This window comes from Diachasma alloeum, unplaced genomic scaffold (genome assembly GCF_001412515.2).
Source record: "Diachasma alloeum isolate Michigan unplaced genomic scaffold, Dall2.0 Dall_scaffold_00279, whole genome shotgun sequence".
Taxonomy (NCBI): Eukaryota; Metazoa; Arthropoda; class Insecta; order Hymenoptera; family Braconidae; genus Diachasma; species Diachasma alloeum.
The window spans coordinates 1,021,786-1,043,965 of NW_021680418.1; the positions used below are offsets into that span (position 1 = coordinate 1,021,786).

General features: G+C 37.8%; 3 protein-coding genes across 17 annotated transcripts in view; all 3 read left to right on the forward strand.

Annotated features, from left to right (window-relative positions):
* Window positions 1-759: 759 nt before the first annotated feature.
* On the forward strand, window positions 760-5,410 carry LOC114841243 (structural maintenance of chromosomes protein 1A-like). Its single transcript, XM_029126124.1, has 6 exons — window positions 760-887; window positions 1,084-1,195; window positions 1,360-1,477; window positions 1,779-2,096; window positions 2,366-3,835; window positions 3,995-5,410. Exons 1-6 carry the CDS (start codon window positions 776-778, stop codon window positions 5,408-5,410), a joined length of 3,546 nt encoding a protein of 1,181 aa, XP_028981957.1. The 5' UTR covers window positions 760-775.
* A 996-nt stretch (window positions 5,411-6,406) lies between these two features.
* On the forward strand, window positions 6,407-13,561 carry LOC107038297 (piwi-like protein Siwi). The gene is made up of 8 exons (XM_015257324.1): window positions 6,407-6,495; window positions 7,969-8,156; window positions 8,288-8,728; window positions 9,053-9,238; window positions 9,610-10,063; window positions 10,413-10,768; window positions 10,897-11,299; window positions 11,666-13,561. The coding sequence occupies exons 2-8, from the start codon at window positions 7,983-7,985 to the stop codon at window positions 12,313-12,315; spliced, it is 2,664 nt and encodes an 887-aa protein (XP_015112810.1). The 5' UTR covers window positions 6,407-6,495; window positions 7,969-7,982; the 3' UTR covers window positions 12,316-13,561.
* A 6,148-nt stretch (window positions 13,562-19,709) lies between these two features.
* The window catches only part of LOC107038207 (serine/threonine-protein kinase MARK2), a 54,164-nt gene continuing 51,693 nt past the window's right edge, over window positions 19,710-22,180 (forward strand). For all 15 annotated transcript variants that reach the window (XM_015257150.1, XM_015257157.1, XM_015257155.1 and 12 more), the window contains exon 1: window positions 19,710-19,790. The gene's annotated coding sequence lies outside the window, so the exon portion shown is untranslated. The remainder of the gene's footprint in view (window positions 19,791-22,180) is intronic.

Genomic DNA, 22,180 nt, shown 5'->3' on the forward strand with positions numbered 1-22,180 from the left:
AATCTCGCCAGTACGCGGTATATGCTATAATATATAATCAAACAACCGGATGGATATTATCGGAACGCTCAATTATTGTCCGGCAATACATCAATTATGTACAATAATGGATACATATCCAGTCAACAAGGTTGCCAAATTGGGCGACTTGCAATAATTAGGAAATTATGTTGAACGACCGCCAGGCCAATTAATATAATTTCATAATTTGATAAAAGCATATAAATTTATATGAATAAAAGAAAAAAATTGGCTTAATATTATTTAGATTTCATCAACATTACATTGACATATTTCGTTGGAGGCCGTCTTCGAATTTCAATAATTTCTCATGAACCGCGTTTTCAATTAATTCAAAATCTTACAGACATTTACACCTGGAATGGACATTGAGCTCTAATTTTTCAATTTTTTTGGTATATCAGATTGCTATTTATAGCGTCGCCAATCACGATCATCTGTCGATAATTCATTCTTCATGTCAATCCGAGATTCTAAAATAATAATGGCACAACCCCCAAAAAAGACAATTATGATGCAAGTATCATAGAAATAAATTATTGTCGAATTGAAATGAGGATTCGTTATTGTTAAGGTTTTGCGATTTATTTGTTCCCTTTAATTTTGAAAATTTCACGATAAGATGTTATTACGGTCAAAAGGGAGGGGGGAGCAGTGAACAGAGGCGGGAGGGACCGCGCGGGAAGCTCCACGCCGCTTCGGCTTCAGTCTTCACTTCACTTCGCCGGTGGCCTCCGTCTTACAAACTTGCAAAATGCGAACGCGATTGAAGGCAATTGAGATTTCCAACTTCAAAAGTTTCGTGGGACGATGGGATCTCACACCACTGATGCCATGGAACGCTATTACTGCTCCCAATGGATCAGGTAATTGATTTAACGTGAATCTAACGAGAAGAAAAATGTACCGATTCTTCGTGTTTGCGTGGGAATGTTTTCTCATCGGCGTTCTGCCATCTTGAGCGGTCCTCTGGCTTTATTACGGTTATAAATTACGATTTGGATAATTGAATTTAGTTTTTCTTTGAGTTTCGTTCATAATATTCGTCCAATCGTTCTGCAGGGAAATCTAGCTTAATTGATGCAATCACATTTGGTCTTGGCGAAAACGAGAATGTTCAGCTGAGAATCAATAATCTGGAGGAGCTGGTTCCTCAGACGAACACTCATGAGAGGTAAAGTATCCATTTAATGTTTCTACTGATCGGAAAATTATTATTCTCATCAGTACTCCCAATAACAAGAACAAATTAATAAACAAAAGTTGATGAAAATTTTTTTTTGCTTGAATTGTGTCGAAAATCTAAAAACTTCATTATTTTTTTTTTCAACATTCCAGTCGAACTTTCGTGAGTCTCACATTTTCCTCTGGGAAAGACACAACAGTATTCGAGAGATCCCTGGTGAAAAACCGGGCTCAACAACGATACGAGTCACTGTACACAATAAATGAACAGGTAAAATCGTTTAATTTTTTCTTCAACCGCATTTATGACGGTTATGGCAGTGATGAATTGATGGAGAGGGAAATACTGAGAGAGTAGAATATTTATCGAAAAGGATTTTTCATTTCTAGATCATAAAGTTACCAATAGTTGTTAATTTCACATCATCATCTCATGAACCGTGTGAACTTGTTATTTTAATAATTTCCCATTAGACATTAAGAGAACTTCATTTGTAGATCATAAAATTTTCTACAAAAAAGTTGTCACCATTTCAAAAGTGTAACGTTGAGTTTTATATGTTCATGCTCAGGTAGTTGATACAGCTGACTACCTGGAAAGGCTAAAGGCCCTCGGGATCAACATCAAGGCAAAGGATTTCGTGGTTTATCAGGGCAACATCAACGATATAATCGATGCATCTCCACAGGACCGACTAAATATGTTGGAAACTGCAAGTGGATCTTTGGCGTTCAAAGAACGTTACGACTATTTGACGCAGGAGTTGAGTGCATTCCGCGAAAAAGTTGTCAAAGAGACCTCAACAAAGAGAAAATTGAGGAGTGAGATGAATAAGTACAAAGCGGCAGCTGAAAAATCAAGGGAATTGAAGCAACAGAGAGAGCAATTTGTAAGTTTAATGAATTTTTAATGAATTTTAGAATTCAAGTGATGGAATGAGTCGAGACAAGTATAACATCATTCACTGAGAGAACAACGAGCAGGTTGTCAAACGAGTCTTGTTTGACGTGAAAAATTGGTCTCGAAAACGACTAATTTTCAATTAATTATCATAAGATAAAATTTCCTATGAGAAATATCTTAGATTTCTCTTCGAATTACTCATTCTCGATATAATCCCTTCATTATTGAATTCTCACGAATCCAATTATTCCGCAGCAAAGGACCAATGCAGAATGCTACCTGCTGCAATTGAAAATCATTGATCTCAAGAATGAAACCCTCAATCAAAATGTACCCTCAAGAAGCGCGTCATCGCGGATCGAGGAGACGAAGGAGAAGACACGAGATCTCAAAAAGACTTTGAAGAAGATGGAAGTAAAGCAAAACGAGTTGTTAGAAGAATCCCAACAACTTGACAAATTAAACGCTGAACTGTGCAAGAAAAATAATCAACAGTCAGATTATGAAATGGAAATAAAGAAACTGAAAAAATGGCTGGAGGATGAGCAAAAACTCCAGGATGTCGTTAATGATATAGAGGGAAGGATTGAAGAGAATGAGAAATTATTGCAGATGTTTCATTCTCAGGGGCGGACCAGTGATGACGCACGTGTCTCAGAATATGAAGGAGAGTACGAACGTTTACTGAAAGAAGTTCGACAGCAAATGGGTGGATCTCTAGCGATAAACGAATCCAAGCTTCGACAAGAACGTAAACTCAAAGCTGAGTTGGATCTCTTGACCCAGAAAGGCCGAGGCCTCGACAAATCCATTTCTGATCATCGAAACGCTATCACTAGAAGCGAACACGCCTTGGAGAACTATCGACGTGACTACCAAACTATTCTAGAGGAAGTTAAAAAACTTGGGAAAGAAAAGCAGGAGAAATCGCAGCTGCTGTTATCGAAAGAAGAATTAGAATCATTGAAGAATCGCAGACGAAAGATCGAGGAAGATTTAGAAACCCTCAGAATCTGTTCAGAAAAAAAGAGGGGGAGGGAAAAACAAAGGGGAACATTGGAGAAATTGAAGGCAAAATTTCCTGACTCTGTGCACGATCGTGTCGCCAATTTGTGTCGAATCCCCCAGGAGAAGTACAAAATTGCAGTGGCAGCTGCACTCGATAAGAATCTGGACGCAATCATCGTTGAGGATGACGCCACTGCTGCAGCTTGTTTAGAGTATCTGGAGCAAGAAAGAATAGGTTTCGAGACTTTTTACAGCATCGAAAGTGCAAGTCCCCCGACTCTCGACAGAAATCTTCTATCAAAACTCAACTCTGCTAATGCAAAATTGGTCTACGACCTTGTCAAGTTCGATCAACAGTACGAACCGGTCATCAGGAGCATCGTGAGATCAACGGTCTTGTGTCAGACCCTCGAAGACGCATGGAGTGCCATGGACAAAATGCAGCGCCTGAGGAGGAAGCACAGTGTGGTTACCCTGGCAGGCGAAATGTTGACTGCGAGGTTCGTTGTATCTGCTGGTTTCAGTGAGAGGAAAATTCAGTCCGACAGGATCAAGACTGTCAATGAGGCTCAGCTGGAAGTGGAGAGACAGTGCATTCTCGAGAAACTAACACGTGTTAGGGATGGGAATCTCAAGATTGAGGTCCAGAGAATGAATGCTGAACATGAGTTGAAATTACGCTGCTTGCTTAATTTAAAAACATGCATTAGTGAGACTGTGAGTATTTGTGAAAATATTTTTTAATGAAAATTCTTGACAAAATTTAATAGAAAACGTTCAGCCAAAGCTGAATGTTATTTTTTTATTTATTTATTTATCCATATATAGGCGATTAGGCTTTTTACATTGACGAATGTTATCTATACAAATCCACAGGAAAAGAAGAACGAAATCCTTAAGGCGGACTTGGAAGATCTGAAAAGACAACATCAACAGATAGAAGAGAAGAAAATTGACTTGGAGAAGAGGAAACAAGACTTAACAAACCAAGGGGAACATCTTCAACGAGAGATGGATAAGCTTCGAGAAACAAGTTTCCAGGAGTTCTGTCAACAATTTGGCATCGAGAATATTGGACAATTCGAGTCGATGTTGGCATCGAAGAATGACCGGAGAGAGCGTAGGAAAATCATCGAAGGTCAACTCTCAGAGCTGAAGTCGTTGAAGAGATATGAAGAATCAAGATCTAAGGCAAAGGAAATTCCCAAATGGAAAGAAAGAGTTCAAGACCTCGAGGAAAAGCAGAAAGACTTGCAGTTGTATCTGCACAAATTGAACGAGGAAAAAGAGCGGTGCGACTCATCTGTAAAAAAGCTCCAGGCGATCTTGGAGAAGGAGACAAGAATCCTGAATGCAGCTGATGGAAAGCGTAAGGAATTATTCACCTTGAGCCACCAAAACGACCGAAAAACTCGCCAAGTGTCTCGTATCAGAGAGGAATTGAGCATTAAACGTCGAGAGATTGTGTCTGCCGCACGATTCGAAGGTGTTTCACTGCCACAACTTGAGGCAGAAGGCTCATCATCTCAGTCATCTGTGGAGGACAATCAAAAGAAATTTGATTACAGTCATTTGAGATCAGAATGGCAGAAGTCAAAGGACGTTGAGCTCCTCGAAAAAGAACTGTGGGCCCTCGAGCAGACGTTGGAGCGGACTCGAGTGGACGAGCACGAAATGCCTGATATAGAGGAACAATTGAACTCTTTGAAAAGCAAGTTGAGAGAGGTCGATGCACGACTGGAAAGTCTGAAAAAACAAGAGCAGCGGCTGGCTGCGAAATTGAGAGAAGTTGACAAGGACAGATCCGATGCTTTCATTCCCTTCTTCGACAAAGCCATAAGTGTGATCGATAATATCTGCAAGGAGATATACAACAGTAACTCTGCCCATGCTATACTCTCAGCGGTGAATCCCTCTAAGCCATATCTAGATGGCATTCGCTACGACTGCACTCCTGCACGAAAGAAATATCGTAATGTTGAGAAGCTGTCTGGTGGTGAAAAGGCCATGGCAGGTTTGATATTTCTGTTTGCTCTGCAGGAGAGTCGCTCCTCATCGCTCGTCATTCTGGATGAAGTCGATGGGGCTCTGGATCCAAAATTCGTCCAGGGATTCGTGAATTACTTGAAGAAACTCAAGAGGAAACATCAGGTCTTCATGATCTCACATAATCCAATGATCAATAGTGGCGCAGATACGATGATATGCGTTACCCCAAATATTTCATCTGGAGAGCTCGAGAGTGTGCCTATAATGGTGGATCTGGCTGGGAAATTCACGGATAGACAGTGATCTCGTAACAATTGTTATTTTTTTCTGATTAATCATTTTGATTTCGTTCTACTTATATTCGTCAGTCGTTCATTGTCATCAGCGCTCTATTCTTTGACGGTATTTTTGAAAGTTTTAATGAAACTATAGTTATTTTTGAATGTTTTTGGGTATTGTAATGCTTTGTAATACTTTATTCATCAGAATGTGGCCCAATTAATAATGAACAAATCATTCAGCCATTCTGTAGAAAACTCTTCATGTTTTTACTGCTGTGATTTTATTCTTTATTTAGAGGGTGGGTAGAGAGCAAATTTATGGCAACAAGTTTATAACTCTCATTTTTCATAATCATAGTCTTAATTCGCATTTTTAAATATAATTTTTAATTGTAATAATTCGTAATGTTTGTCCATCACAATATTGTCTTATCACTCATTGTATTCATTCATAGAAGAAAAGACCGCAAATTTACTACGTATTCATTTTAGTTTTTTATTTCAAAGACAAATAGTTTCCTTCAGTATTTTACACCTGCCTCCATGATTTTTCATCTCGGGGAAGGGGATTAATTATCATCATAACAAGAAAACCTTTACATTTTTTACATGTACTGCACCATGTGTTTACGCCCATTTTTTGAATGGAGAAATAGACAAAACAACAAAATTCAACGCAATTTTTATGAAAACCAAAATTTTAATGAAAGTCAATTTTGCCTCACAGGCCTCTATTAATAAACTTAAGTAATTAATTTCTAAATTGTTGTTTTTAGAAGGAATAAAACTTCTAATCAAACATTAGTGTTTCACATCAGTAATCGTACATAAATAATATTTTCTTTAAATGGTTGACTGTAATGCAAAAACTTATCCTAATTCGAATTCAGATTTCTGGTGGGTAGCCTCTGCGGACCAGTCACGTGCTCAGAGCGCTACCATAGGATGCCCCTCTTTTCGTAGCTTCTCGGTTGCTCGTGCAACGCGACGCCGGGGCCGGCCGGCGTCACACCGATCTGGACTGCGAGCCAATCTGTTGCGGCCGAGGTCGTGAGGACTAACGAGGAGTCTTTGTTCCGGAATCGAACGATTTGCCCGAGCCCTTTGGTGAGTTATCTGAGAAATATCATTCGGAAAATATCGAGAAACGTTTCGCATGAAAAAATTCATAAATTCTGAAGGTCTAATCGTGATAAAAACAGTCCTTTGTTGGGCATTTTGCGTTTCTTTCGCGTGTGTGATCCGTTGCGAGTGAAAAGAATGTTAGTTTCGTCGAATTAAAACGTGGAAGTTTTGGTAGTTGAGAAGCGGGGGGATTTATGAGTTTTATAGGCATTTTTTGAAATTTTACTAGAAAAATGGAATGCGTAGTTCGATTTAACGAGTTCCTTTGGGCTTTTCTCCTTCATACCCGGGTGTCCGTTTACCTCTCGTCTGTTTTTTCGAGTGATTCAGAGTCAAACCCATAATATAAGCGCATTAGTGTAAACAAATGTAAAGGGGATTGAGACAACTTTCGGGGAATTGCTTCAAACACTCAGTTTATTCGATTATTTTTCCAATTCGTTGAGATTCTTCGTCTGATATTCCATCAGCACTTGACGAAAAATAATCATCCATTCGTCTGTAAATTTCGTGAATTCCATAACTAATTTTGGGGTAAAAAAATAATTAAAAAAAGCGTTTTTGTAGTGGGACCGGAACGAATAGCGCGGAGAACAAAGGGATTTTCCCTCTGTTCTGCGTCGCCACGGTGCCGCAAACGTGTATCAACATGCAGATATCGAATTGATGAAAAGAAAATATGACGAATAGAGAGGGAGACGGAGAAGTTGATCTTCCCCTCAAATGTGTCTAGCCACGCGCTCTAAAATCAACAATCGAAACATAACACTTCAACTCTGAATAACATCAGCAAAATGAAGTCGCTTTTCACACAAAAATACTGGCGAGAATTTCAGTTCGTGGGAGCGAATTAGGAGTGATGATTTAGAGAAATGCTAAAAATATCTTATCAAATCCGAATAGTTGACCATTCATTTCAATTGCTCATTCTTTTCCTGATTTTTATGACATAGCGCACCTATTTTTATTTGAATAAAATAACTTGTCCGGAAAGAATATTACAGTTGGTAAATTTTTATCCATACTTTGATGAGAATAATAATTTTTTATTCGTCTTACAATTCAATTGATTAGATTAGGCGGATTACACTTTTTTTCTCATTCAATTGAAATTCACCATGACATTTTCCTTGTCACTTGTCATGCTTCACGGAATTGTCATCGCAAAGGTTTCGAGACGAAATCCAGTCATTATTGCCGCATGTCAAAGAAATGTCTTGTTAGTAGTTTTTGCGAGGGGCGAGAGGGAGAGAACAGTGTTGACATTTTTTTCCACGATGTCTCCAACTACAACCTTTACCGAGATCCAAATATTCGACAGAGCATTCAGCGAAAATAGCCGAGCATGATTCTTGTTCGAAGTGAAGCAAAAATCAAATGGTTTTCGTCCATTCAAATACATAAAAGAATAATAACGTAATTAATATTAATTCTTCTACTCGTGCTGTACGATAGAAGATAACACAAGAATGGAAGGGAAACCAGTGGGGAGGAGTCGAGGACGGGCTCGAGGAGTTCCAGGCGCTGACAAGCCGCCAAAGGCTGGTCAAAGTGCTTTCGGGCGTCCTGCAGCTGGTGGGCCCCCGCAACCGGCAGCCCTGCCACCCGAATCAGCCCCGGCCAGCCAAGCAGGGATACAAGTGGTAACACACTACATCGCCATGTAATATTCATCCATCTTCACAACAGATTCTAAAATTTCAGCAGCCATCTCATTGTTCCAGTCATTTTTCCTTTCCCATCCTCAATTTCGCTTGTTTCCTATTTTTAATAGAGTGTGGGACGTTCAGTGAGGGCCCCAGCACCTTTCCCTGTGCCCTACAGAGAGGGGGAGCGTCCAGGGGGACCCAGAACTCTGCCCCCTGTGGAATTACCACTGCCAGGTCCTGCGGGTGATGCCGGTGCCAGTATGGGCCGAGGTGCCTTGAGAGGAAGGAGAATAATCAATGCTGAGATTCTCAACACTCGTCCACAGCATGTTGCCACGTCCAAGAAGGGCACTTCCGGTACTCCAGTTGCTCTGATGGCCAATTACTACAAGGTCCTGGAGAAGCCTGACTGGTGCCTCTATCAGTACAGAGTCGATTTTGAACCTGAGGAGGACCGCACTGCCACAAGAAAAGGATTGCTACGTCAGCATCGTCAGCTGTTGGGGTCGTACATTTTCGATGGCACAGTTCTTTACACGTCTAACAGATTCACAACACCTGGAGAGGTAAATTAGTGCAGATTGATTTCATAGTATTTCAATTAATATCGTAATAATTTAAGGCGTTTGCGGCGGGGTGGGCAAACAAGGAAAACAACGACTTTTCAGTTACATATTTTCTCCACAGAATTTACTCAATTTTTTATTATTGAGAATTTAATCAATTTTTTGACATTCAAATAATTTAAATATCTTGAAATTCAATTGGACAGAAACACCGTGCCATCATGACAGGTTCATTTTCCCTACCGTTGTCTGCATTCGATCGAAATATTGATCTCTTTTTGTAGATAAGGTATTCAAACAATAATACTCTTTTTTTTGCTGCAGAATAAGGTATTCTTTTCCCGACGCACCACAGACGATGAGAACATTCGAATCACCCTGAGACTCGTTGGTGACATGGGCAGAGGTGATCCTCATTATCTCCAATTCTACAACATTTTGACTAGAAAGTGCTTGGAGTCACTAAACCTTCAGTTGGTTGGGCGCAATTATTTCGATGCAAATGCCAAGGTATGCACTTAAATAATTTTCAATTGAAGACATTTCACATGGGTCAACCGAGTCAGGGCTAACCATCATCACTTGAAAGCCTCTCTCAAACGAATTCACATAACTGAGGATGCGAACTGTACTTGTGGATACGAAAGTCAAGACAAAAAAATTAAGACATTTGCTGTGATTAAATTTTCAAATCAACCATGGTTTGCCCAGAGCAATAAAAAATCAGCTAATTTTTTCGAATCGTATTTCAAGCAGAAAAAATTTCTGAATTTCAGAACTTTATCGTTGCCTGCATCGACAACACATGAGAATTGAAAAACTCAATGTAAAATCCACAGGGAAGTAGAACTTTGTACCATAAAACAAAACTCATTTTACAGGTGGAGATCAGAGAGTACCAGTTCGAGCTGTGGCCTGGTTATCTTACATCAATTCGCCAGCATGAGACTGATATTCTGATGTGCGCGGAAATTAATCATAAGATCATGAGACAGGAGACTCTGCTTCACATTCTCCAACGAGTCAAGGAGGAAAGACCTCATGATTATCAGAATGCCTTCAAAGCGGAAGTTATTGGGCTTACAGTGCTGACGAGTTATAATAATAACACTTATCGTATCGATGACGTCGACTACAATCAGAGTCCTCAAGGGACTTTCCACTCAAAAAAGGACAATAAAGACATACGTTATATGGACTACTACATGAACAGATACGGTATTCCCATCAAGGTACCCACACAGCCACTTATTGTGACACGATCCACAGCACGTGATCGTCGTGCTGGGAAAGATGACATCATTTACTTGGTTCCTGAATTGTGCAGAGCTACTGGTAATTAAATTTCAAGTTTTTGCCATTCTTTTACCAATTACTCTTTTGGAAAAAGCACCTACTGAGAAATTGGACATTTTGAATAATTCCTGCCATTGACAATTCTCGAAATGAAAATTAGAATGGCACATTGTATTTTAAGCAACATTAGCGAACATAAAAATTCATGCTCGAAATTAAATGATAAATTTCATGATTGAAAATGGCTGAATCTACAGTGTGGACTCTACTAAACTGTAAAAGATACTTGAATGTTCTCAAATATTTCGAGACACAATTCTAAATATTGATTTCTCCATTCTCACTTTGCCAAAGTTATGGAAATAATTGTAATGCATTTATCTTCCAGGTCTCACTGATAAAATGAGAAATGATTTTCGTCTGATGTCTGCATTGGCCCAGCATACTCGGGTAACACCAGACAAACGTATTGATAAGCTCCTGGCGTTCAATCGTCGATTGAACAGTTCAACAGAAATCAAAGACGAATTCACGAATTGGAACTTGAAACTCGATACCCAACTTGTGAAAGTACAGGGCAGACTGTTGGCAAGAGAAAAAATTTACTTCGGTGATGACAGTCTGGTCGACGCGGGACCTGATGGAGATTGGACGAAAGCCATCAGGGACAATAGTTTGTACATGACAACTCAGCTGAGGCAGTGGGTTGTCGTGGTACCAGAGAGAATTGCTCGTGATGCTAAGGTTAGTCAAACAAAATCAGAATGAAGTTTCTATCCTTAAAATTCCAAGTTTCGGAATCCTGTTTTGTATAATGTGTCCCTATTAATTTTTGTCCAAAACCCATTCTCACCATTTGCACTTTTTTTTAGAGTTTCGTGGCAGCAATGGTTCGCTCCACCAAGAACTTCGTCATAAGTGAGCCCCAGTATCTTGAAATCCGCAATGACAGATCTGACTCCTACACTGATTGTCTCGAAAAATGCATGAGCAAAGTGAATCCTCAGCTTGTCATGTGTATCCTCATGAAGAATCGTGCTGATACCTATTCGGCAATTAAGAAGAAACTGTGTATTGATCGACCAGTACCAAGCCAAGTAGTCACTGCTCGTTGCTTCAATCCCAAGGGAATGATGTCCATTGCAACGAAAGTTGCCATTCAGGTAAACTGCAAAATAGGAGGCATACCCTGGACTGTTCATGTTCCCCTCAATGGGCTCATGGTTGTTGGATACGATGCCTGTCATGACACAAACAAGCGTGGAACAGACTTCGGTAAATATAAAAATAGTTTTCCACCTGATTTATTCATTTTCAATCACCCAATTTGTCAATTAAATTGTGTGACATTTTGCACAGAATTATTATTTTTTTAAACACTAGTTGTTTATGAATAAATACTTGAAATTGTTTAAATTTTCGGAAGAATTTTTTTAGGCATAAAGTCGATTTCTGGTAAAATTATAAATATGAACAAATCTGCTAGGATTCCGAACAAATGATTTTCATGGTGGAGAGTTGATTCTTAATAAAGTATTAATAGAAAATGCGCCTAATTTTCAAAAATTGAAATTTTTTAATTATTCAATTAATCTAAAAATAATGAGATAATGAAAATATTAACATAATTTATTTTTTAAGGGGCGATGGTTGCTTCCTTAGATAAGAAGTTGAGTCGTTACTTCTCAGCAGTATCAGCACACACATCTGGCGAGGAGCTGTCCAGTCACCTCGCTACAAACATGGTGAAGGCTCTGGACAAGTACAAGGAAGTCAACAAAGGTAGCCTCCCAAGTCACATAATCATCTACAGAGACGGTGTTGGCGAGGGACAGATTCCATTCGTCGTGGATCACGAGGTCGTGAACGTGCAGGAGGCAATTGCAAAATTCTACGGGAGCCTCCAGGCAGTTAAACTGGGCTACATCCTCGTCACCAAGAGGATCAACACGAGATTCTTCCTGGGCACCAGAAACCCCCTGCCAGGCACAGTGGTCGACGATGTGGTCACTAATCCAATGAAGTACGATTTCTTCCTGATCTCGCAGGGTGTCAAGCAGGGCACTGTGGCCCCAACATCGTACAGTGTCATCTACGACACACTCTCACTCAATCCAGATAAGATACAGCTGTTGACGTACAAAATGACGCACATGTACTTCAACTGCAGCACTACAATGAGACTTCCAGCTCCAGTACAGTTTGCCCACAAACTTGCTTTTCTGGTGTCACAATCAATCCACACAGCACCCACCAATCAACACCTCGAGAGCCTCCTCTACTTCCTGTAGATCCGAAAGAGTTAAAGAGAGACAAAAAAGAACAGGATTCTTTTTACTATTTGAATGAAAAAGTATTTTTTATTTTATAGATCAGACAGAAATGAAACTGAACCAGTCTTGGGACCAAAGATTAAGTAAAGAAATCAATTTTCTTTGAATTAGTTGGAAAGGGGAGAAGAACAGTACTTTCAGTGTCATTTGAAAACTTCTAATTTAACAAATCTTCTTTATGTTTTTGACGAAAATAGGTGGGCATGGATTTTTTCTTTTTAAAAAAGTATTGACTGCTTTGAATGTGTTCACAGTAATTTGTGGTGAAATACGTTACCATCTTCTTTTTTTGGTAATTCTTGAATGATGTCATTAATATGGAATTTACGATGTTCATAATGCCAGTTGGATTATGTATAAATTTTTGGAAGCAATTCAGAGATTTTATTTTCAAGTTACAAGTTAAGACAACTATTTTGATAAAATTGGTGTTTGGAAGCAGAATTGAATGAACTCTGAAAGAATTCATACATAATCAAATTACCACGATGACATTCTGTGCAAATTTCGAATTAATGACATTTTTTTTTTAATGCAACCCTTTTCATTTTTATTTTTAATTGTTGACTAATAGTGACTTAAGGATTATTCCAGAATCTAAGAATCAGAGGGGAAATGATACAAAAGTGAAAATAATTGTGCAGTTTTCTGCTGATAATAACATTCAGTATGTGAAATGGGGTTTTGATATTTGTTAAGAGCTTTTTGGGAAAAAGACTTGGAAAATTAGAGGAAAATTTACTTGAGAAGTCCGAAAAATTCGCTCCTTCACGTTAATTATTTTCATTTGGCAAAATGATCAATTCCTTTCTTTCAATTTTCTCTATAAAAAAGTCAACTTCTCCCTCTGATATAAATTTTCTAATCTTTCGTGAATATTTGGTGCCAGTACAAAATCTGGAGTTTATAAACATTTGACAGTCATGAAAAATATGGAAATGGATGTAACAAAACTGAACAATTCAGATTGCAGTATCTGAACAACTTTATTCAGATGATGCATTAAAACCCTCTTGCTTTGAGAAATAAAGCAAAGTCCATATAGATTAATTTTTCGTTCGTTAGCATTTGAAAATGCTAAACTATGACTAAAACGTTGTACTCCTAAGTTATATTTTGTCACAAGGGACAAATTCCACTTACGCTATATTTTGTGCTTTGTAATAACATTGAAATGATAAAGCGCAATTCGTTCGATAACAAATTTAAAGATTAATTCATTTAAACCAATATTTTTTCCTGGAGGTGATCAGAGCTTTTCCAATTCGAAAAAAATGTAAAATTGGCGGGTCACTATCGTGTTACTCACAACCTGCGCCACCTCTCTTCGGCACATTCTAGATCGTAACCCGTTCGTAAAAAAGCCCTAGCTCGCCGCTGGAAACGGGAAAAAATGAAACCAGCTCCCCTCTCCTTTCTTTCCGACCCGCAAACCCAACCCTGCGAAATATTCCACATTCGCTGTTGGAAATTTTTTGAAATTCCATGGAAGATATATTAAATCTCATGAGAGTGACATTGAATCGGATTTAAGGAAAAAATGGTTGTGAAATTTCAAGTTTTAAGTAGAATTCACGGAAATTTAGGATTTTTTTCTGTTTTTTCTGAATTTTCAGAGAATAATTGAGCCGAAAAATCCACTATTTTATTAATTTCCAGATCATTTGAACAGAAAATCAATGGAATGTTTGATTTTTCAATGACAAGATTTACTGAAATGTCAGTGAAACTTGGACAGGATAAAAATTGAGACGAAAATTTTCAATCAACAGTATTGAATAAAGAAAAGTAGCGCGCGTACCTCAAAGCGAAAAAACTGCGGCCAGCGCCATAACTTGCGGCACTCGCCGCATCGTCTCGCCCCGACGTTGCGGCAGCCATATTGAAAAATTACCAGTGTGTAATGTCTGCATGTGGTAATAGGTGGGGGACGTTTGTTAATGTGGTGTGCATTTCGTTCGTGAAATCTGTCACAAATGGGTAATTATAATAATCGTTATGTTTACAAATAATTTCCCCGATAACAGACGAGTTGGGATCGACGATTATATCCGTGTGAATTTCTTGGCTTGGCGGTACAACAAAAAACATTTTTCTCTCAATGTTGGAGTAAAGTGACCGCGGGGGCGGGGGGCAGTTGGAGCCCAGGCGGCCGTTCGATCGCGAGTGAAGAACGGGTCTTGTGTCAACTGTGGATACGGTTTCGCCTGCGTATTTCCGTTCTCGGCTTCCTAACACCTTGTAATACTCCGAAAATTCGTAATCCCAGTTTTCCCCAGCGTCTCAAGAGTCGGATAAATCTATATTTCAGTTGAAACGAGTGAATATATTTTTACACCGTCAGTGAAGTTTTGTTCTGTTCTTGTTCTCGTCAGTTCAGTTCTGTTGATTTCACCGAACCCGAGCGACTCCGGCGAAAGAACTCTTTCACAAAACTTTTTGTCAGCAGTTCAGCTCCATTTGGGGCTTATTATTTTTCACTCGCATGGAACGAGTCCCGTAATCGCGAAATTCTCGCTTTCTAGGTTACTAACCAGGACGTGCGGTCATTATCATTATTATATCTGGGGTTTGTGAGTTTTTCGAGGGATATTTTTGGTTTGCAAGTGTTTGATGAATTGGATCGAGTGAGTTTGAGGGTTAAGGTGGAGTTTTCAGAGTGCAATCGGGGACTTGTGGGGAGTCTGAATGTGTCAAGCCCAGGAGGGACTCCGATCCGCCCCCGCGAACACTGTTACCACTGTTGGCTTTACTAGAACATTGAGACGTTGAGGAGACGTACAGAAATTGAGAATTCATATATGTCAATACGTTATTTTCTTTTTGTTGACTATGTAAGTAGACCAATGCAGCGTCACAGTCGTTCGGTGTAGAAATATACTAATTTACTGTGCACTGTTGGAAATTTTTTGAAATTTCAGGCAAGGTATTGTAGTAAATCAAATGAGAGTGACATTGAATCGGATTTAGGGAAAAAATCGCTATGAAATGTCAAGTTTTAAAGAGAATTCACGGAAATTCATGAGTTTTTAGTAGAACATGAATATTCGGAAATAAAAGGACATGAATTTTCAATTTTTCCTTGAATTTTCCTGATTTTTTTCCCCCGAAATCACTCAGTGTAACTATCCTGAAAATTCAAAACTATATTTACCGAAATTTTCTGGTTTTCTATTTATGTTCAGGAAAAAATGGAACTGAAATTCACAGTTCTCTCTTATTTTGCCACGAAATACTGAATTTTCAATTACGAATTTCCTTAAAATTACAGACAAAAAATATTACAATCATGTTGAATTATGAGATGATTATGCTACATATGACCTTGAATGAACACTCCATTATTTTTCAGTTTTATCAAATTGAAGATTTTCTTACGTAAAATAATTTGGAATAATTTTAAATGTTAACAATTGTCAATGGAGTTCATTCAGAGTCATCTGTGGCATAATCATTCCATAAATCAACATAATTGTAACATTTGGAGATGAACTTGGACTCCTTGGGAATAGAGATTTTTTTTTCGCTGATTGACAACCATTTTGAGAATTTTTGCAATGGAGGAGGTTTTGGGAACTGTGAGTGAATTCAATAACTCTTTTCACTTGTACTCGTTGTAGGGAAATTTAAAAAATAGGATAAATATATGTGTAATGTTCGACCTCGAAGGACTCGACTGCGAGGTCGAGTCAATGGTGAACGAGTTTCCAGTCCCTTCACTTTCAGCTGGAGATTCTGTTGCATAGACATTATTCCCTTGGACCTTTGAAGAGATTTATGAGCTAATTTCACCAGAATTCTATGAAATTGAGTAGGATGAGTTATCCAGTAGATGGACGAGCTACTTTTGGATCGGAAATTACGCAAAAAATGCTGAAATGTGAATTGTTGCTTTGAATTTTCACTAACTGTTGGGATTCTTAATTCTTCAGATGACTGCAAAATTTCATACTCTGCATTTTCAGCTGAGATTTTTTTTTCCCTGGGAGGAGTTCACATTTTCTCTGCCAATTCTCTATATTCGGTATCGTCTGCCTGACAATAAACGTGTTTCGAGATTGAGTCTAACTTTCCTCAGGATTTTCTAAGAGTTTTTGTAGCGAGTTCAAGTTTCTCCGGCTATTTTCACGTTTGTCTAAAGTAGTGGTGATGATTTTTTTACTGAGGGAGAAACCACAGGGAAGGTGGGTGGGTAGATGGATGGCAGAATCTCTAGAGACAACAGGAAACTTGTATAAATTTTTTTCAATCTTCTACTCTCAATTTTGGGACCTGAATAATTAATTTTTCATTCACAAACGTTCGAAATATTGCTCATTAGTTAATAATTAATTGTTAAAATTATTAATTAAATATAGGGGAATTAGAAAGAATTGAACTTCATGCAAGTATTGATTTAGAGAATTTCGAACAACACAGCGACGTTTAACATTCAGAATTATTCCAAATTATTTTACACAAAAAAATCTCAAATTCGAAAAAATTGAAAAATAATAGATTTAATTACTATTATTATTATTTAATTTTATTTTTAACCACTGGCCTGGAGAAATACGCTCCCAAAACATGGATTCTTCTCCTAAAAGAATGATTCCTTGGCACAAGTAAATTTTTTCTCAACGTAAATCTGTGCACATAACAGATTTAACCTGTCATGGTACGCTCCACTAGTTAATCGTGGGGACATGATAAAATTCATCACCTCGAATCCGCTAATAACCGCAGAGGCCAATCACTACGAAATAATAACAGACAATGGGAAATTCAATAATTCGCTGTAGTTGTCAAGCCGGATATAACGTCAAGCGCAATCAAATTTGGCAACGGAAATCGAGTGATTTCTTTCGGTGGATCGGAAGGGGGGAGGGGACGTCTACCTCAGGGTCGTTCGACAATTATCGGAGCAAATGGGTTCACCGACACGATGAAAACTCGGCAATTATTCCATTCTATGCCGAATTTTCTCGTTTCCGTAGATCTTTGCTTTTTTTTACTGTTTATGCTTTTGTGCGATTTCACTCGTCGCCAGGAAATCCTCCTGTGATCGAAGTGGTCTTTCATTAGACCGTCTGTTGCTGGCAACTGCTTGTTACCCTTTGGCACTCATCCCTGAACGGATGTACTGGAGAACATGACAGTAATTACGCAACGTGGGGTTCAATCAACGAAAGAGTGGAATTTTGGCTTTTGGGGATATTTGGAAAAATAATTGAAGAGAACATAATTGTTGAGAAAGTTGTATCAATTTGAAATTTAGATTTTACAGAATATCGTGCAGCGATTTTTGACCCATTGACCCATTATGATCAAAAAGTTTGAAAATTCAATTTTTAGTTCAATTGTTCAATTGAATTAATGGAAAAGTTCAATGGAAAGTAAAAATTGCCAAAAGTAAAAAGAAGTCTCGTATATCAAGAATTCCATTGATTTTTCTATTACCAATGAAAATGTCAAACGAAAAATGGCAAAATGTTGGAAGTAAAGGGGAATAATTACGCCTAAATCAATACTAAAGTTGCTCAAAATTAGTGTCAAATTGTAAAGGTCAAAGTATCTCGGAGCCCTGGTGCATGTGCACCTGAGTAGATAACAAGTGCACGATCTAGACACCACGGTGCACGGTCTGTACTAACCAGATACCAGAAAATGTGCATTCCACTTGGTGATTCATTCGGATACAAAAATTGTTTCTGTCTTCAATTTTATTTTACTCTGAGTCAAAACGCAGATTGTTCTTATCGGAAATTCATGACATTAAGAGTTTAATTCCAAGGCAAATATGTTGCCAAGAGGAGAAGAATATTTGAGAGATTTCACAAAAAACACACTAAAATGAGTAAACTGTGAATATTTCAGATATTTTGCTACGTTAATAACAGAGAAACACTTATTTTTGCGTTTTTCTAATTTTTTCAGTTTTACAGTTTTCATGTTACTGAGTTAAAAAAATTATAGATATTTTTTTAATTCAGTCACATGATAACTGTTAAAACTAAAAAATGAGAAAGCAGAAAAAATAAATGGTTGACAAAATATAAACGAAAATTCAAAGTCGAAATTTGGAGGCCAAAAGCCATGACGCTTTCTGTGAAATATCTCATTCATGCAGGGAAAATATGGGATGTAAGGAAGCATGAGAATACGAGAATCAAGTCGAATGCGAAAGCGTTTTGGTGAATCAGCAGGAGAGTGTTATACTCTTTTTCAACGTGTGGTTATACGCGGAAGGAAGCTGACCTCTTTTTAAAACTCAAAGTCTGGCCTCAATCAACACCTATTCAACTTGCCTCATCAAGTGATGCATTCCAATTGAAAATACGTCAATGAGGTTTACGTGCACAATCGAGGGTGGGAAGGGTTAAGGGTGAAAATTATGGAGTTATAATGGGAAAAGCAATTTTTTAATTAATGCAGGACTATTTCAAACGAAGAAGTCTCATTTTTATTATAGTCTCAACTGCGAATACATTTTCTGACATTTTCCTCAAGTTATTGAAATTCTTTCTTGTCAAATGGGTTGACAAATTCGTAGCATTGACTCATGACGTTGAAAATATGAATAAAGCAGACGATCAAGACGAAAAATATTAATTAATCAACGCAAACGGAAGAGGAATAGGCGCTGGATCGTTTAGTGGTTATTCAATATGGAAACTATGAATGATTTTCTTCTGCGTAATATTTCTGTTTTCCGTTTTCACCTTATCTCAGGAATGTCCTGATGCACCTCGTGAATTTGCTATTTTCCTGTACGAATAAATCATTTCCAAAGTTTTACTGCAATTCCCTGAGAAGTTATAAACACGAATCGAGGTTGTTATCATTTTCCGTTGATATATTTTTTCTTAGAGTTTATTGTTAAGTTGAAAAGATCCACCCATGACTGTCCATTCATTTCTGAGCTTGAGTAAACATGATCTTATTTATTTGGAAACCCCCAAAAACAAGTGAATAATTGCATTGTTCATACTTTCGTGAGCGTTTGCTTCCATTTTTTACCTCGCACTGTCGTATCAGCGTTTATGCGCTTTCCATCAAAACCATCGTAGGATTTTGATATTAAAATGTAATCCACCAGTCCCCGGTGCAATCACCGTAGCACGAAAGCCGGCTTTCGCTTTTTCACCACTCATTACAATTATTTTTTTTTTCCATTCTTTAATTAATACGGATAGGAGGAAGGAAATTATATCCAGAATTAATTTCATAACCTTGATAAACTTTCATCTTTGAAATTGTTATTTGGGAATTATTTCTTCTAATAAATTCTTCATTCTCTGTTTTTTGCAGGCGTAGGGGCAGAAGCTGCAGCACCGAAGCGCTGGAGGGTTTGAGGCAGTAAACCTGGCTGGCCTACAATGTACAATACCATGCGGAGCACACTGCAAACTGTTCCCGAATCCGTGCCCGCCGACCGTGTTACTAACTCAAAAGTAAGTCGCTGAAACAATGAATTCATTTTTTTCCCCCCAATATTCTCATTCATTTTGTCTGTTGGTTAATTTCCGTTGTGAATAGTAAGCGCTGATGGAAAAAATTATCTTTATTGAGATGTTTCTTTCTTGGTACAAGTATTATACACTTGAAGCAATTTCAAATGAATGAGATCTTACGGTAAATATCAATTATTTCTTCTTGAGGTACATTTACTTGAATCAAATAGAAGAAACTTCAATTCTGGAGAAGTTCGATTTCTCCCAATCAAATGTATCTCAAGAAGAGGTATTGGTATTCACTGTGAAATCATATTTATTTGAAAATTAACAACCAAATGATAGTTGATTCAAATAAAATTCTCTTGATAAAACTAATTTTTTTCTGTCAGTGAGGGAGAAAGTTAGAATTTCCATATGCATCTGAGGTGTTTTGGAGACTATCTTGGAAATAATGGGGTTCAGCGGAGTTGATCAAGCCTTTTGAAGGTCCCAGTGGAAAAAGGATCGCTTCATGAATTCACCTGAATCTCTGGATTTCTGAGATATTCGAAAATTAATGTGCAAGGTTTCAGACTTGTCTTGTTTGAGGACTTCATAACTGAATTATCATCATTAATTCATGGCAAATTTGTGATAGTGGATACGTCATTCTGCTTTTTTAAACCATGTACGTTTAAGGGTTTGGGTGTTCGATGTTATGTTTTTCGAACAATTTTAACTGAACTGGGATTTTTAAATCTTTATGTTTTTGCGTCATCTATATGAGGTATTCTGTGTCAAATGAGTGAACGGGTGACTCATTTGACCAGAAAAACTATCTCTCAATTTTTTCGGATTTTTTCCACAGCCCATTTCGGAAATATAATTTTTTTCTTTTTTTTTAATAACTGCAGTTCTATTCATCCGATTTTGATTTATGACACGTCAAAATTTTCAATTTTCTATCATCTATAAGAATATTTTGAGTAATTTTTTCCAATCCCTACGTGCTCATAATACCGAATTTTCAAAAAAAAAAAAAAATTGAAAAACTTGAATTTGGTGTTTCCCCAGGAGATTGCCTCATCATGAAAAAGGTCTCTTGCTAATCGTTCATAAAAACACTAATTTCCTAGACAACAATCCGATTAACAATGTCCTCATTCCACTCTAAATTATCAGCCAGAAAAAAAAATTTCAATTTGCTTCATCAAGAGTTTTCGCGCAATCCAATGATTTCTTAAAATTATTCATTGATCTCAATTTTGATGTTCAACTCGGCGACTAGCGCGTGACAATTTTCGTGATAAATCATTCAAGCTAATAATTCATTCTCCGCCCCTTAGCCTTCTCTCTCATTGTGAAATTTCCTCTCCAGTTGAATCAACGCCCTCCTCCGACATTTAAAAACCCCTGAGCAATTTCTTGTAAAACATCAACGCATAAAGAGAAAAATCGTGATGAACCGAGTAGAGTAAAACAGTTCGATTGTCTTCAATTTGTAAAGCATAAATTTTCACAACAGGGATATTGTGCATTTGATTGGTTACTTCACAGTCTCAAGGCACGTGCTGTTGATATAATACAAGCACTTGTTAATAGGGATGTAACGGACAAAGCTCACCGGTCAATTTATCGTCATTTTACACGTAAATTACGCGTCACTGACCGAAGGCCAATTACTGGCCATTTTTGATCGGGAAAAAAGTAACGAAATTTCGCGTCACTAAAATGACCGATGAAAATCTTGACGGTCATTTTACATCTAGACTAGATAGAGGGCGACAAATATCGTTCATCATGTTGTGCGTCAAGTCCGAAATGGTCAGAGAACGGTAAATTTACGGCTGACTTGACGCATGTCAAAAATTACCGTCATTTTGCATCCCCACTTGTTAAAGATTCTCGACTGAAAATATGTTCAGTTGTTTGATAATTAGATTGAAAGTATCGCACTGCATGTTTCAATCCTCTGCGGTTAGATGTCGCACGTTGTTCTTCAGGATCGAAAAACTTTCAATTCAACTCGAAACAAAGAGATCCGATCAATTAGCCCCCCATGTATAGATATTCCAAATTTTTATTTTTTTCCTCATTGAAGTAGTTTTGAAGAAAATTGCGAGCTGATAAAAAATATTTGCTAGTCAGTACTTTTTTAAAAATAAATTTTTGAAAAATCACCCCTGAAAAAAAGACGTTTTCCCCCCTACTTCATCATTTCCAAAAAATTTTATCACCAATCGGTAGCAAATTGTTTGAAGATTTTTGCGAGTTAAGAAAAAATCGTCAATGCACTCCTATTATTGGGTAAATTAACAATTCCAACACCATCTTTAGAGGTCCTAGCACGCCATTTCTCGACCCGCTCTTTCATTTGAGCTCAAAAAAACATTCATATCTTGTCTGAC